This window comes from Ranitomeya variabilis, chromosome 2 (assembly GCF_051348905.1).
Source record: "Ranitomeya variabilis isolate aRanVar5 chromosome 2, aRanVar5.hap1, whole genome shotgun sequence".
Lineage (NCBI taxonomy): Eukaryota > Metazoa > Chordata > Amphibia > Anura > Dendrobatidae > Ranitomeya > Ranitomeya variabilis.
Genome location: NC_135233.1, coordinates 430,227,795 through 430,245,757, shown reverse-complemented (window position 1 = coordinate 430,245,757; position 17,963 = coordinate 430,227,795). Strand labels below are relative to the sequence as shown.

At 42.7% G+C, this 17,963-nt stretch overlaps 1 protein-coding gene across 10 annotated transcripts in view; it reads left to right on the top strand.

Annotated features, from left to right (window-relative positions):
- The window catches only part of SHANK2 (SH3 and multiple ankyrin repeat domains 2), a 672,686-nt gene that overhangs the window by 429,963 nt on the left and 224,760 nt on the right, over positions 1-17,963 (top strand). For all 10 annotated transcript variants that reach the window (XM_077286975.1, XM_077286974.1, XM_077286973.1 and 7 more), the window contains 2 exons: positions 12,990-13,072; positions 15,227-15,351. In XM_077286975.1, coding sequence (XP_077143090.1) covers positions 12,990-13,072; positions 15,227-15,351 — 208 coding nt within the window. The remainder of the gene's footprint in view (positions 1-12,989; positions 13,073-15,226; positions 15,352-17,963) is intronic.

Genomic DNA, 17,963 nt, shown 5'->3' with positions numbered 1-17,963 from the left:
ATCTGCAGCAGGTAAAGCTATGATTTAAACAAAACTACTGCAAGTAGCCTAGTAAGTGATACATCACTGGAATCAGGGTCCCCATCCCTACTTCATGCTGCTCTCGTATGAAGTAGCCTTTAATATTTAGCCCTTAATTAGGGTCCACTTTAAATCAAGCCATAAAAGTAAAAGCCCAATATCTCTATTAGTTGACCATTTTTATCAGCATGTTGTGTCTACATGTTTATTGTGTCCCTAGATAATGTTTTGTGCGTTCACTGTTTGTTTTCGGGTCATTTATTTCATGTGTTCTTCTAGTCGCTGGCCCTCAGTCATGATCGCTGTGTAATTTGTTTTCTCTCCTGCTATCTACCATATTGTGTCATGCCCGACCTTTGCTATCTATATGATGTCTGTGCTCTGTCTGGCTTGATGTGCACAACAATTTCTCATCCAGCACATTCAGGTTTATCTATAGTGAGCATTTATATGTGTAGCATGGATTTGGAAAATGTATAAGACCTCCAGATGATGTAGCCATTCATATCACAAGGCAGAAAGATATCCCGGAGGAATAATGTAGTGTGAAATCTAACATCAATTCTCTGGCTTTGTTGTGTTGAAGGGTTGCGTTCTTTCTAGTAAGTATTCAGGATGAGCCATCCTGTGTGTGCATAGGAATAATTCGATATCTGGCCATTATATGACTTGTATCCTGCATTTTAAGCAGTTTTTTTTTCAGACTCTGCTTCTACTTTGCAATCTACTGGGCTCCTCTCTTCCAATCCCCCTCCACTCTCCTTTGAGTATAATGGGTAGTCAGACGGCTGTCCTTTTCATCTTAGTAACACTTGTATAAGATGTTTTTTTTTCCGAAAGTGCATGATAAGTTCAGTAGGGATGAGACGTGGCTCATAAGTGAAGGAAGAAGCCTATTTGTCTTATATAGATCTTTTTTCAAAGTTTGTTATACTTGCCCGTACTGTCATGCCAAGTTTGGTCAAAGCCCAGTTTCCTATTTATGTTGACTTTCTGTACCTTGATATGCTACATCTGTACATTAACAAAAGAGAAACATAATATCATTCTTTTTTCCAAGTATTGCCATCATTTTACAATCATTATGTACCTTTTAAAGACATTACTTCTGTGTGTCGTCTTCTGAATTAACTCCTGCAGAGCTTAGTTTGTTATTAGACACAATTAATTTCCCTAACACAATAGAAGGAGATTTATAAATTGTGGACGAAAAGATAGAAGTAGAGTTGCGCTCGGTCATGTTGCGTCCTTTCAGAAAAAAACATTTAAAATGAGAGCTGGAATGATTGGTTGTCCTGGGTCCTCCACCATCTCTGGTCCTCCACGATAGTCCTCTGGACAAGTGACAGCAACTAAAGTCTCTGAAACTCGTCTTGAAAACCCGCAAGCTGAGTCTGGTTATCTAAACCCTGTATAAGCCTTGTTACATGGGCAGTATTATTAGTGCACCATGTGTCCTGATTATTTCACCTCTATATTATTTGCATGCGGTTTGGTACTTTAATTATTGACCGTTATGGTAGTTTTTGAAAGACTAGTTTTATGAAGGAAGGGTGATAACATGAAGAAAAGTTCTGTATAAGCCCACTTGAGCCATTGGAGGTTGTATAGTAGAGGAGGTTCTTCCATCAAAAAAGTTGCTTCATAATCCTTAGGGTTATCTGAGTGTTTACAGGATGGTGAATTCCCAGGAACAGGCTGTGATGGACGAGGGGGTGAGAACATGAAAAAATAATTTTTACATTATCCGTTAAGGGTGATCAGAGGCCGTACGGGGCAGGAAGATGTCAGTGACAGGGGTGATGACAAGTTCATACATCTTTCTATTAGGTTGGGGAGATATCAGTAATGGGCTGTAATTGGTGAGGGGGTGATAACATGAAAACAAGTTCAACTGCTGATGTGACAGTAACAAGCTGTAATATTCACACCTTCCTTCCTGTTGTCACTTGCAGCTTCCCCAGATTCAGGAAGTAAAACAAGCGGTGACCGACATATTGCACCTTGAGTAATCAGAGATTTGGACTCTAATATGATGCCAGGACATACGATGTATCCCTTATATTGTACCTATAACAAGCCTTTATGCATGTGTGACAGGCGGTATGCCCCCTGACTCCTGTAGACATTTTGTTTTCTCCATGCTGCCACATCAGAGGGCATGAGGCCAGGAGTAAAGATTCTACATGGAGACGACTATCAATCACTTGGTAATGTAACTATGACACATGAATGCCATTTTACGTTCTGCACGATGCACATGGGGGAGCAGGACGCTCATTTTTGCTATATGCTGTATCTACCATACAGATCACATTGACAATCATGTACTCCCAGCCCATAGTTAATGTTCGTCCACCATCTGCATCAATGTACTTGAACAAGCCCTTAGTACAGAATTAATTGGGCAGCAGGAAGGGTCTGTTGGCTTCCTCATCTGTCATATATTTAATTCTCCATAATTACTGAAGATGATTGTTCAGATAAGAGGGCACCTATGGGAAACATGACTGTAGCCGAGAGGGAAACCGTAGGAAGAATAGTAGGGCAAGTGATATGTCAGTGCTTATAATGGAGCAGATCTGCATGACGGGGAGGGGATGGGTCTTCATCTAGATGATGTGCTCGCTTTTGCACTCTCTTCTCCAGCACGTTCTCGTCTGCTGCCCTTTGGGTTGTAGCGTTTTGTTTGCAGATTTGTCACACTGCGTGGACTCGTGGCGTCATTATGTTATTGCGCTGAAGCATAAGAGACTTGTCCAAGACACACGTTCTGTGCGGCTGCGGATGAAGATGACTGGGCTTAGACACAGACTGATCATCCCTTGTAGTAGGAGGATCCTGGTATAAGGCTAATCCTTCATTTGCCTGTAAAGCACTTGCACTTGATCTATAATCAATGGTGGTGTAGCTTTAGACATTGCACAAGTAGCATTTACTACGGGCCCGGGGGGACTAAAGGAGAAATGGTGTAGGTAAGAATTGCATCCAGTGTGATCACATCTCAATGCACAAGTGTATACTTCATGATATAGTGTTTATAAGTATATTCTATCACACTGGCGTGTAGAGACAGCATCACACCCGGCCCCTCTGCCTGGGTGGACCCCAGTGATCGCAGTGCCACAAAAGAAGACTCCAGTATTACAGATGGGAGGGGACTGTGTTCCTCTAAAGGGATTGTCTACTACTATATTCATTTTACTAACGGGCCAATGGTGGTCTGTAATCAAAAAGGATGATACTCACCTAATGGACCCTGACCATGCACCACTGCCACCGATCTCCTCCCCAGTCCTCCGTTCTGTCCCGTACTGTGGTCCGCCCCCTCCATCCTCCTGTCCGCTCCCCCGTGCTCCGATCCCACCCTCCCACCCTCTCATACTTACCGAGCCTCCCGGTGTCCGTCCATCTTCTCCATGGGCGCCGCCATCTTCCAAAATGGCAGGCACATGCGCAGTGCGCCCGCCGAATCTGCTGGCCGGCAGATTCGTTCCAGGTACATTTTGATCACTGTGATAAAACATATCACAGTGATCAAAATAAAAAAAATAGTAAATTACCCCCCCCCTTTATCACCCCCATAGGTAGGGACAATAATAAAATAAAGAAAATATTTTTTTTTCTTTTCCCACTAGGGTTAGGGCTAGGGTTAGGGTTAGAATTAGGCTATGTGCACATGGTGCGGATTTGGCTGCGGATCCGCAGCGGATTGGCCGCTGCGGATTCGTAGCAGTTTTCCATCAGGTTTACAGTACCATGTAAACCTATCGAAAACCAAATCCACTGTGCCCATGGTGCAGAAAATACCGCACGGAAACGCTGCATTGTATTTTCCACAGCATGTCAATTCTTTGTGCAGGTTCCGCAGCGTTTTACACCTGTTCCTCAATAGGAATCCGCAGGTGAAATCAGCACAAAAAACACTGGAAATTTGCTGTAAATCCGCAGGTAAAATGCAGTGCCTTTTACCTGCGGATTTTTCAAAAATGGTGTGGAAAAATCTCACACGAATCTGCAACATGGGCACATAGCCTTAGGGTTAGGGTTGGAATTAGGGCTAGGGTTGGAAATAGGGTTAAGATTAGGCTTGTGGTTAGGGTTATGGTTAGGCGTGTGTTGGGGTTAGGGTTGGGATTAGGGTTAGGGTTGGGATTAGGGTTAGGGGTGTGTTGGGGTTAGGGTTGTGGTTAGGGGTGTGTTGGGTTAGGGTTGTGATTAGGGTTATGGCTAGAGTTGGGATTAGGGTTAGGAATGTGTTGGGGTTAGTTTTGGAGTGTTGGAATTAGAATTGAGGGGTTTCCACTGTTTAGGCACATCAGGGGTCTCCAAACGCAACATGGCGCCACCATTGATTCCAGCCAATCTTGCGTTCAAAAAGTCAAATGGTGCTCCCTCCCTTCCGAGCCCCGACGTGCGCCCAAACAGTGGTTTACCCCCACATATGGGGTACCAGCATACTCAGGACAAACTGGGCAACAATTTTTGGGGTCCAATTTCTCCTGTTACCCTTGCAAAAATAAAAAATTGCTTGCTAAAACATAATTTTTCAGGAAAGAAAAATGATTTTTTTATTTTCACGGCTCTGCGTTGTAAACTTCTGTGAAGCACTTGGGGGTTCAAAGTGCTCACCACATATCTAGATAAGTTCCTTGGGGGTCTAGTTTCCAAAATGGGGTCACTTGTGTGGAGTTTCTACTGTTTAGGCATATCAGGGGCTCTGTAAACATAACATTATGCCCGCAGACCATTCCATCAAAGTCTGCATTCCAAAACATCACTACTTCCCTTCCGAGCCCTGACGTGCGCCCAAACAGTGGTTTCCCCCCACATATAGGGTATAAGCGTACTCAGGACAAACTGGACAACAACTTTTGGGGTCCAATTTCTCCTGTTACTCTTGTGAAAATAAAAAATTGCGGGCTAAAAAATAATTTTTGAGGAAAGAAAAATGATTTTTTATTTTCACGGCTCTGCGTTAAAAACTTCTATGAAGCACTTGGGGGTTTAAAGTGGTCACCGCACATCTAGATTAGTTCCACGGGAGGTCTAGTTTCCAAAATGGGGTCACATGTGGGGGAGCTCCAATGTTTAGGCACACAGGGGCTCTCCAAACGCGACATGGTGTCCGCTAACGATTGTAGCTAATTTTTCATTCAAATAGTCAAATGGCGCTCCTTCACTTCCGAGCCCCGCCGTGTGCCCAAACAGTGGTTTACCCCCACATGTGAGGTATCAGTGTACTCAGGAGAAATTGCCCAATAAATTTTAGGATCCATTTTATCCTGTTGCCCATGTGGAAATTTAGAAATTGAGGCTAAAAGAAATTTTTTGTAAAAAAAAAAAAAAAAAGTACTTTTTCATTTTTACAGATCAATTTGTGAAGCACCTGGGGGTTCAAAGTGCTCACTATGCATCTAGATAAGTTCCTTGGGGGGTCTAGTTTTCAAAATGGGGTCACATGTGGGGGAGCTCCAATGTTTAGGCACACAGGGGCTCTCCAAATGCGACATGGTGTCCACTTACGATTGGGGCTAATTTTTCATTCAAAAGTCAAATGGTGCTCCTTCCCTTCCGAGCCTTACCATGTGCCCAAACAGTGGTTTGTGACCACATGTGAGGTATCAGTGTACTCAGGAGAAATTGCTCAACACATTTTATGATCCATTTTATCCTGTTGCCCATGTGAAAATGAAAAAATTGAGGACAAAAGAATTTTTTTGTGAAAAAAAAAGTACTTTTTCATTTGTACAGATCAATTTGTGAAGCACCTGGGGGTTCAAAGTGCTCACTATGCATCTAGATAAGCTCCTTGGGGGGTCTAGTTTCCAAAATGGGGTCTCTTGTGGGGGAGCTCCATTGTTTAGGCACACAGGGGCTCTCCAAACGCGACATGTGTCCGCTAAAGATTGGAGCCAATTTTTCATTGAAAAAGTCAAATGGCTCCTTCCCTTCCGAGCCCTGTCGTGCGCCCAAACAGTGGTTCCCCCCCATATGGGGTATCGGCGTGCTCAGGACAAATTGTACAATAACTTTTGGGGTCCAGTTTCTCTTTTTACCCTTGGGAAAATAAAAAAAAATGTTTCTAAAGATCATTTTTGTGACTAAAAAGTTAAATGTTCATTTTTTCCTTCCATGTTGCTTCTGCTGCTGTGAAGCACCTGAAGGGTTAATAAACTTCTTGAATGTGGTTTTAAGCACCTTGAGGGGTGCAGTTTTTAAAATGGTGTCACTTTAGGGTATTTTCAGCCATATAGTCCCCTCAAACTGACTTGAAATGTGAGGCGGTCCCTAAAAAAATGGTTTTGTACATTTTGTTGTAAAAATGAGAAATCGCTGGTCAAATTTTAACCCTTATAACTTCCTAGCAAAAAAAAAATTTGTTTCCAAAATTGTGCTGATGTAAAGTAGACTTGTGGGTAATGTTATTTATTAACTATTTTGTGTTACAGAATAAAAATTCAAAATTTGAAAATTGCGAAATTTTCAAAATTTTAGCCAAATTTCCATTTTTTTCACAAATAAACGCAAAAATTATCAACCTAAATTTACGACTAACATGAAGCCCAATATGTCATGAAAAAACAGTCTCAGAACCGCTAGGATTTGTTGAAGCGTTCCTGAGTTATTACCTCATAAAGGGACACTGGGCAGAATTGCAAAAAATGGCCAGGTCATTAAGGTCAAAATAGGCTGGGTCATGAAGGGGTTAAGTACCAAATTGGCTCTGTCACTAAGGGGTTCATTCCAGTGGAGCAACTGAAGGGTTAATAAACTTCTTGAATGTGGTGTTGATTAAATTGAGGGGTGCAGTTTTTAGAATGGTGTCACTTTGGGCTATTTTATGTCATATAGGCCCTCCAAAATCACTTCAAATGTCATGTGATCCCTAAAAAAATGGTAAAAATGAGAAATCGCTGGTCAACTTTTAACCCTTATAACTTCCTAACAAAAAAAATATATTTAAAAAATGGTGCTGATGTAAAGCAGATGTGTGGGAAATTTTATTTATTAACTATTTTGTGCGCTATAACTCTGACTTAAGGGCATAATAATTAAAAGTTTAAAAATTTCAACATTTTTGCGAAATTTTCGATTTTTTTCACAAATAAACGTAAGTCATTTCAAAGAAATGTTACCACTGTCCGTATAATAGGTCACAAAAAACAATCTCAGAATTAAAACGTTTCAGAGTTATGACCTCATAAAGGGGTGAGAATTTGAAAAAAGTGGCCCAATCAGAAAGGTGAAAACAGGCTTTGGGGTGAAAGGGTTAAACAAGCCAATAATTAGTGATAGGTAATGAACTTTTATAGAAATGCTCGTGCCCGTCTCAACAGGTGGGGAATCATTCATCCTACAAGCAAAATACTCATTCATGAAGTGGGAGGATTTTTAAACTTGTTTAACAATCCTCTCTATCGGCAGCACATTGTCCTGTGTCAACGGGACAATATGCTGCCGATGAACAAAAACCGTGAGCACTGCTACGGGGGTGCACGGGTAGGTTCCCACACCTTAATAACGTAAAGATAAATGAACCCGGCACTCAACTTCAATGCAACTTGAACATTTATTGCGTAGTACAAAAACTTGTTTAACAATCCTCTCTATCGGCAGCACATTGTCCTGTGTCAACGGGACAATGTGCTGCCGATAACATGATATTCTATTCACACAGAGCAATCGTATTAACAATCGTTCTGTAAAGATAGAATCTTTGTTGGCTTGTCTAGCAGCCTTTTTACACGGGCTGATCCAGACAAGACGATTGACAGTTGCCTCTATGTGCTGCCATATCATTCTCTCTATGGATCCGTGTGTACAGAGCGACCCTCCTCTAGAATTTATTGATACAGTAAGTATAGTAACGGGCCATGTACTGCTGTGTAGGGAGCTATAAGACAACGTGTGCCTGAGACCTAATACTCTTTACCAAAGGAATGTCAGCCAAGTACATCAGCAACACAATTCTCTTTCTTCCTGATAATTTGCTACAATGTATCAGCAACATGTCTGTTATCAGTACATCACCGATAACTCTATAGACTGGACACAATGGGGAACTGAATCTGTTCAGATTTCAGCATCTGCAAGAGCTATAATTTATGTTCACATGTTCAATGGTTATTTCAGAATAAAACATTCCAGTACAGGATCCATTCACTTGAATGGAAACGGAAATTTCCTAAAATATCATCTGTTGGATGGTAATCCAGCTGCTATTTGTTTTTCAGCTGGATAAAAAAAAAGTAACATGCACAATATTTTTTGTCCTTGACAAAAAACCAAAACAGATAGGATCCGGATCCATTTTATTTTTAAAACTGAAGTCTTTAGGAAATGGATCATAATGGATGGTCACCTGTTACGTCATCCCTAAACTGATCCCTCTTTTAAGTACCGAGCATGCCCACAACATTAGGTGTTCAGAAACCTCTCTAGCAAAAACAGGTCCGTTACAGTCGGAACACAAATGGATGCAAAACGTAGAGAACATAGTAGTGCTTGTCAGGGCAAGCATTCCTTCGTATGGGAGAGTCAGGGGAGATACAGTTGTGCTCAGAGGTTTACATACCCCGGCAGAATTTTTGCTTTCTTGGACATTTTTCAGAGAATATGAATGATAACACCAAAACTTTTTCTCCACTCATGGTTAGTGGTTGGGTGAAGCCATTTATTGTCAAACTACTGTGGAGCTTCGAACAAGACGATCCCGTTCAGAACAGGCTCTACAATGAAGAAGATACTACACCTCAATCAACTGATCAGTGCTGAGTGCTGCACTCCCTAACAATCTGAGATTGTCAGCCTATTCTAAAGCTGCCCATACACATTAGATAGGAGAAGGCCAAAATAATCCCCCCATACATACAAATTGTTCCTGTAGTTTCAATAGCAGAGCCTTTGCCTGATTCCTCTGTCCTCCTCCAGACTCTTCTGGCTGCGACTTATCTTATTGCTTAAAACCCCTTAATGACCGCCAATATGTCTTTTTACTGACCTGCGATATAAGAGAATAGCCTCCCCATACAGGTGTATCTCTCGGCTGTACACCGTAACTGACAACTTGCTGCATCAGCCATGATCAGTGTTGGCATCGTCCATATCTGTTTAACCCCCTTAGATGATGCTGTCACTAATGACTATATCATATAAATGGTTAACAGAGCGTGGCTTCTCCCTCTTTATCCCCATTTGCAGCTTGAGATCATGATTAATGATGAGTGAGTATGCTCGTTGCTCGGGTTTTCCCAAGTATTTGTGACTGCTCAGAGATTTAGTTTTCGTCACCACAGCTGCATGATTTACAACTGCTAGACAGGCTGAATACATGTGGGAATTCCCTAACAAACAGGCAACCCCCACATGTACTCAGGCTGGCTAGCAGCTGTAAATCATGCAGCTGTGGTGACGAAAACTAAATCTCCGAGCAGTCATAAATACACGGAGACCACCCGAGCGTGCTCTGGAAAACCCGAGCAACAAGTATACTTGCTCATCACTAATTACTACATAAAGTGACACTGGTCAGACTCTAAAAATTTGGCCCGGTCACTAAGGGATTAACAAAAGTATCAGCTGTAGAAATTCAGTATCATCTGTTATGGAAGAGTCAGGAGGCCCCAAAACATTAGCTGGTCAGCCAAAACCCACAGGTCCAGACGACTTATGTAATGTCTCTGGTGGTTTGTATACACAGAGTATTTTTTTTTATGAGTTTTGGAGTGAAAACGGAGGGGAAATTCAACGTTTTCCAGGCTAAGAATCTGCTCCATGTTACATTACTTCTATTATAATCATTGTGTTTGATTTTAAGATGTTGTCATGTTCTGACTATGGAACGCTGATTTTACTTTGACATATATGAGCTATCTTCCTAGACCTATAGAACATTGCAGCCAATAATTTGTGGATCATACCAGGTTTTAATTTTTTTTTTTTTTTTCATTCTTTTTGGCTGAAACTACAATACTGCGACAAACATGGCCGAGATCACAATATGACGCTGCTATTTTGCACCATAATGAAAGCGAATGGTTGCGTCACGACTCGCAACCTTGTTTGGATATATAAGGACACTTGCCATAAATTTAGAAACTTTGTTTTTTTTGCAGTTTTGTTTGGGCAATTTGTATGTTGTGCAATCTATGGCCACACATTGTCGCAGCCTTGTAGCCACAGACTTGTAGCCACAGACTATAAATTTATTATAGATTTATTATTGTTTTTCTTTTTACTTTTTCCACATGTGAACACAAATTCCAGAGGGGATAATAACATTGCAGGCAACACTGATTGTAGAGCAAATTCTACAAATTACAATGATGAACCCCATTAGGATGGGGCACCGCATCTTGGCCACTGTTATAATGGAAGGCAAGATGCCAGTGTGAACAGAGCCTTCCTCTTGTAGACCAATGGTTTCACATATTTTCTCTTTCAACTCCCATTGCCTTTTTATGCTTTTTGTCACTTTGTGTTATTGCATCAAAACTGAGTAAAAATGCAGCATAGATGCAAAAAATAACATATTCCGGCTTTCTTCATATACCATACTTGTTTTTTTTTCTGGCTTGTAGAAAGGACATGGATTTCCTAGGGGTTTTTTTTTTTGCAAGTTGTTTTTATGGCTTTTCCTTCATACACATGTGCGATTTTTTTTTCTTTTAGAGAAGAATAAAAAAAAGGCCCAGTGTAGAGCATGCTGTATTTGAATAAATCACTAAGAATCTTAAAATTCACCCAAAATTCATTGCCTGATCCTTATTTTCTCCCGATATCACCTGTGGAGGGGGGAGAATTGAGAGACCTCCATAAGCATTAGGTGACTGTCCAAACCCTCTGACTTTTATCTAATATATATAACGTTTCTTTAGACTGTTAAAAAAAAAAAAAAGCAGCAATGAATTATTGATTATTGATGAGTGAATGCGCTCGGGTAAAGTGTAAGAATTAATGATTATTGATGAGTGAACATGTTCGGGTAAGGTGTTTGTCCTCGGCGCGATCGTAAAATGTGTTCGAGTCCCTGCGCCTACATGTCTCATGGCTGTAGAATAGTCGCAAGACACGCAGGCGCTGAGAATAGAACATATCTGAAGACGACGAAGTCACTCCGCATCCGATAACACCTTACCCCAGCACATTCGCGCATCACTATTAATGATCGAAACCATTAACAAGTATAGGGGGGGCCTGCGTTTCTTTAGATGTTTTTCTGGGTTGTTATACGATTATTTTACTCTCTTTTGGTGCGTTCCCACTTACCAAAACGGCAGTGAAACTTCCATACAGATTTTACACATGACCCGCTCTGTGGACTTGTCAATTTATCCTTCAGATGTTGGTGCGTGTTCACATTGAGGTCCACAGTGGAAATGCCAAGTGGGAAGACGCCCTTGTGTGAATGCTACCACTGAATCACACCGTTTGTACGGAAGTTTACAGCTTGGCACAGTATAGTATATGTGCAGTATTTGGGCATAGGACAGCATACATCATTCAATATACTGCATCTTTTATCTCCAGTCCCATTTGAGCTGGTTCATAAACTGGAGGCAGAATAAAGTCTGCGGTTCTTGTGGATTGATTTTCGTCCCCATAGTATTAATCTCGCCGTCCAGGTAGTGGAGGGAGCTCATCTGTATTCATGTGAGCGTGCAGGATGCGGGACCTGTGTCTTGCAGTCTCTTCATCCTCGCACGGTCCCCTCTTTGCCCCAGTGACGTCGCTCATCCCTGAGTCAGGACCAAGCAGGATGCCCAGTGCAGCTCCTGTACCCGTCACCATCACCACTAACGCTCAGATGTCACACATCACCTCCTTAAATGAAAAGGGTCATATGAGGTAAAGGGGGAGGCAGTCTGCGTCAGCACCTCGCCTGGGGCAGACGTCCACACTGCGAGGGCAATCCTTCAATCTGATCCTTGATCTTGGCATGTCCTACAGTCATGCTTTAAGACTTTCTGCGATGCCATTTGTAGTGATGGGGCTGATCTCTGCTCCTGGAGGGGTCACTGTCTGACAAGGTACCAGACGGGCATCCTTGCTCCAGACGTACATCTCTGAGCATCTATGCGAGGCTCAGTCTTACTTTCCTCACCAAGGGGTTAATCCTAGTGCAGCAGCCAGCTGTCACAATGGTGGTAGCTTTACAGTAGTTATCAATAGAGGTTGGGATTATTTTTGTTATTAATGCCCCCTCCTCCATCCCCTGGGAATAGAGCCGTCACCCTGCTACACTACTGAGATGATGCAGTTTTCCTGACACCGGGGAAATTTGCAGCGGATGACGCGGAGCTACACGTTGCTAGCATTCCTGGCAGTCACATGATCATGTGGGATCCTTACAGCGTGCAACATTTAATAAGACTAGAAATGGGGGTCTGATGCAAGGCTCTCTGCTGGGACTCCATATATGTGCCTTTGGCTGGCTGGGACTAAAAGCAGAACCCCCAAAAAAATCTGTCTTCATGATGCCACCTGATTTTTGGCTGGGTGTTGTTAGATTTTGGAAGAGGACCCTGGTGGATCCATAGCCGCAGAGTTTATTAAGGGATTGTTGTTCAGTTCTTGTGGGTAGTTTCCGTCTGGCACACAGCTGACATGATCATACGCTCCCGGAGCCATTTGTACATAGGAAGGATCAGCATGCCGGCTTCCTACCTCTGTCTGCCGCAAGCTCTCCTCCCCTCACAGCTCCTGCATTCTGCCATGTAGTAGGGCTCCTGCGGTGTAGCTGTTTTTTTTTTTTTTTCTTTTAATTTTTTATTTCTTTTCTTTTTTTCTTAATGTTTTTGCCTACTCTCTCCTTGATTTTTGATGCCATGCTTGGCACCTCCAATGCCATCTGATTAATTTGGTTTGACAATGATGATGATGAACATGTATTCTCGAAGAGCAACTGCAGCCGTGATGATGAGAGGCTGTAATAATGGTCGTTATGCTCGAAATTCTCCCCACAGTGACTGCATTATCGAAGAGAAGACCGTGGTTCTGCAGAAAAAGGATAATGAAGGCTTCGGATTTGTACTCAGAGGGGCAAAAGGTAAGAGGCATCCATGCCAGTGTCAGGTAATGTGTCTGTGTGAGTTTTTCATCGTGCCTGAAATTTAACGAGAATTCTTCTTGGTGCTCCCAGTTGCTAGACAACACCGTTCTCCCCCTGCTTTTCCATTCGGTACAATCGTACCTCATGCTTACATACATGAACATGCTCCATGGTCGTCCTCTACCTTCATACAGCGCTGGGTAAACATGCAAAACTTTTGCAAGCCTCAATTAACCATCCAGGATCAGCGCCTGCTTCAAAGAGGAGGGGGTGCAGCAAGTGTTTCTGGCTCTGCTCGCATGCAAAGGGTTAACACAAGCAGCCGACGCATCTTGTTTGATATAGGAATAATGCGTGCCCTGGTATTTCCACCATGCTTCCTGCACAATATCTCAGATAGCGGCTGTATCAAGGGTTAAAAGGCATCTTACACCGCTCCGACACCGTCCACGATGGACTGTAATAAGTTGCATGAGTTTCCTGGCAAGTTGCCCCTCCCCTTCCTAATTTTTGGAAGGACCCAAGCTCATTTTATCCCCATTCTATCCCCATTCATCACCTTTATAGCCCTCCGACAGGGCTATAAAGCCTTTATCTTCACCGTGTGCATTAGCATATTGCGTCTATTTAAAGGCTCGCCTTCCATTCTAGTATCCCCGTAGCGCTGCTGACTGCCGTCATACACCGGATCCTCCCCCAGACTGACAAGACATTAGGATTAGTGAATATAGATGCTCTACGCCCTGCACATGACAATATGCAAATACATGACGATATGCAAATACATGACGATATGCAAATATGGCGGAGGACGAGTGTAAATTCGGAAACACCAAATAAAGTTGGGAGGGTTCAACATGTTTTTTTTTTTTTATATAATAACTTCGCATTTGATGATAATTGTGTTGACAGGTGTACAAGTCCCTGCTGCGACTTTATGGTTTAATTATGCAAAGTAATGCTAACTAGCAGTAATGAGGGTCATGTATGAGGGCAGGTGCCGGGGGGCTATGCACAGGTGTAACTGTTGCTGTGCCCGGGGTGGGGTGCTCCTCTGACCCATTGGTTGTATTTAGACCTCCATTCTTTATTTACGTGGACTAAGAAATACCACCAGCAAACACAGTCAGGAACAAACAGTTCATTTAGCAAGATCCACATATTTCCATATCACTCATTTCTACCAGCTATGTTCAGTGCAGCAGCTGCATCCTGACTCATTGCTGCTTTTCTATCTCCCCATTGCATCATCCCCCTGTATGAAATAATGCACGGTGCTTTACATTATATGCAGTATGTGCGCAGAATCAAAAGCATACAGTGTGAGGGTATGGTTTTTTGCAATGGATGTGTCCAAGCTATGGCTACTGTCAACCATGTAAGGAGCAATCCAATCTCTGTGTGGTTGTCCAGAGTAAAAAATAGTATTTAGATTAAAAAACAGTAAGTTTCACAGGATGTATGACGACACGAGCCGATGGTCACTGTGCACCCAGGCTTAGGCCTCCTTCACACGTCCGTATAAACACGTATGTGAAAAGCCAGCACCGGTGTTTTCTATCAATGTGATATCTGTGTGTCAGTTTTTACCATCATTGTCATCAGGGTTTTTTCTAGTATAGCTAAATAAAGAAGTGAATGACAAAGCTTCTCATATACCGTACTTTGCAATATTTAGACACAGACGGCACTTGGACAGTACACTGATGCTATCAACGGTGTCACGTGTTTTTCACGGACCCAAAAACTTGGCTCTATTCCTTTGTGCCGTCGGGAGTAAATGGACATGTCCATAGCACCGTAGATTATAATTGGTATGTTCGGTATCCGCGAAAAAAACGGTTATCACATGTACTGGAAACACAGATGTGTGAAGGAGGCCTAAGATGTGCAGAGAACCTGGTCATGGAAGAGCAGAAGGAACTCCGCTTATCTCTGCTTCCAGAAAGGTTACTTATGTACTGAGAAATCGGAGAAGATTCACATAAATATATACCAGCAGATAGGACGGTATATACTCCCCGCGTGCACGCACCGTATGTGAATGTATCAGCCCACAATTCCAGTGTGAACATTGTATCATTTAGAACAGTTTTTGCACATATTCTGGATGCACTGATTGAACTATTGTCCTCTATATTTCCCCCCCAGCGGATACTCCTATTGAGGAATTTAACCCTACACCTGCCTTCCCTGCGCTGCAGTACCTTGAATCTGTGGATGAGGATGGAGTGGCTTGGCAAGCCGGCCTGAGGACTGGGGACTTCCTGATAGAGGTAGGACACCATTCTTATCCAGCACTTTATATGGCGCCAGGTTGTCCTATAACCCGCCGGGCATATTATGAGTAATCATACAAGGGGCACTGGGCCCGTTCTGGCAATGAGCCGTCAGATTCTTTGTATTTTCAGGTTTACAGGTCTTTACATGTATCTGGATTACTTTTGTGGTGTTTCTATATTTGACGTAGGATATTAGATTATTTGATGAGCTTTTACATTACCCTTTGTGGTGCTGGGAATTTTATTGATAATGTATAACCGCGTTATTGAGAGTATGAAGATGTATTGAGTCAAACTGGATTTATGGTCGTCTGGGTGTATAGGGGATATTCAATGTATTAAATTTGTTTGTGCTTTTTTCCCGTCATTACACTATGATACTGCTGCATTGGGGCTGGCAGGTGCTGAGTGACGTAGGCATCATAGTGCTGTGAATATACATTATTGACCCGGGTAGAAAACAAAACTAGCCATGCCATTACTGCAGCACCTTCTGAAACACTCTATACTGCTGGGAAAGCTCCTCACTCATCGCCTCGCTGTATCCATCAGATTCCTGTCCTCAGCAGGTGAATCAGTGGACGGTCACTGCTTCCTACAAGTCAGCACCTGTCTACACACCACTGTTATACTTTCATAGTAGCCTGTGACTACTCACGTAACTATTTTCCAATCTTAGTTTTTATTAAATGTCACCTTAATGTACAAACCTGCCAACACTAACATAACCAAAGAAAGCAACCGATCACTGTCTGCTACATAATCGGTACACTCTTCATCTGTGCTGCTTGGAAACCATGCATGTTTCAGCCCTTCCTACATGCCGCTCTAGCCTCACTGACAACCATAAGTGAACAGGTCACTGCCTCCTACATAATCGGTACACTCTTCATCTGTGCTGCTTGGAAACCATGCATGTTTCAGCCCTTCCTACAAGCAGTTCTAACCTCATTGACAACCATAAGTGAACAGGTCACTGCCTCCTACATAATCGGTACAGTCTTCATCCGTGCTGCTTGGAAACCATGCATGTTTCAGCCCTTCCTACAAGCAGTTCTAACCTCATTGACAACCATAAGTGAACAGGTCACTGCCTCCTACATAATCGGTACACTCTTCATCTGTGCTGCTTGGAAACCATGCATGTTTCAGCCCTTCCTACAAGCAGTTCTAACCTCATTGACAACCATAAGTGAACAGGTCACTGCCTCCTACATAATCGGTACACTCTTCATCTGTGCTGCTTGGAAACCATGCATGTTTCAGCCCTTCCTACAAGCAGTTCTAACCTCATTGACAACCATAAGTGAACAGGTCACTGCCTCCTACATAATCGGTACACTCTTCATCTGTGCTGCTTGGAAACCATGCATGTTTCAGCCCTTCCTACAAGCAGTTCTAACCTCATTGACAACCATAAGTGAACAGGTGACTGCCTCCTACATAATCGGTACACTCTTCATCTGTGCTGCTTGGAAACCATGCATGTTTCAACCCTTCCTACAAGCAGTTCTAACCTCATTGACGACCATAAGTGAACAGGTCACTGCCTCCTACATAATCAGTACACTCTTGTCCAGTAAAACATTACTAAGCTGCAGTTGGTAATTCCTGCAACTTTCTTCTTGCCTGATGGGACATCACCTGAATCTCTAACCTCACAGGCATAACCATGAGTAAGCAGGTGACTGCCCCTGACAAGCTCAACACACTCCTCTGCTGCTTCTACCATTTCTGCCATCATCTGATTAAAGATTTTTCTGTTTTTACCAACTTCAGTGCAAAAAAATCTGGAAATGTCGGGAATGAAATACGATATATACTAGCCGACCAATGCCTTACCCACTACAATCAGTGCTGGACAAGTCCCATTTTCTCTGGAATTCTGGAGACTTTGACGACTTTTGGGTCTTTTCCCTGTGTCTTCAAAGCCGCTTCATTTGACTAATTTATTAAATAATTAATGAACAGTTTTCTCCGTGATGTGCTCTCAGGCTGTTTCCATTAATTAGGTGAATTGCGTGTGTCATTGAGTGAAGTGTACACAGGCCCGCGTTACATCCATCGGGATATTTTGTCACATTCTGCAAAAAAAATATCTGAAGCTTGGTATTAAATTTTTTGTGGCTGACAGCGTTGTTTACCCACAGCCGGATCTGTGGTTCGTGATCCTCTGATCAGGGCGGCCAATAAAAATGGTTTTCTGCCCGCTTGTCAGGAATGGAGCGGAGCCTCTGTAGCACTTAGCAGTATAGCTGCAAAAGAAGTGAGGCTGGAGTCACAGGGCCATATCATACAGTGCATGCTCTGAGTGAAATACCCAGACTGGTCGCATGTCTTCTGTCCCAGCGGCCTCATAAAAGCGTAGGAGGCTGTTTGTTCAGACCATGAGACTGTGGTCATGTACCATATTGCACCTGAGCATGGACCATATAATAAGGATGTATGATTTCAGCCTGAAAGGGGCCATATTGTCGGCTGCCAGATGGGGAAGGACACTGATATTGCCCAGAGGATACCCCCAGCAGATCCAAGGGAAATGCATAGATCAATAATGAAGAAAAAAAAGAAGATATTTTTAGACTAGAAAGACTGCAGATTACTTT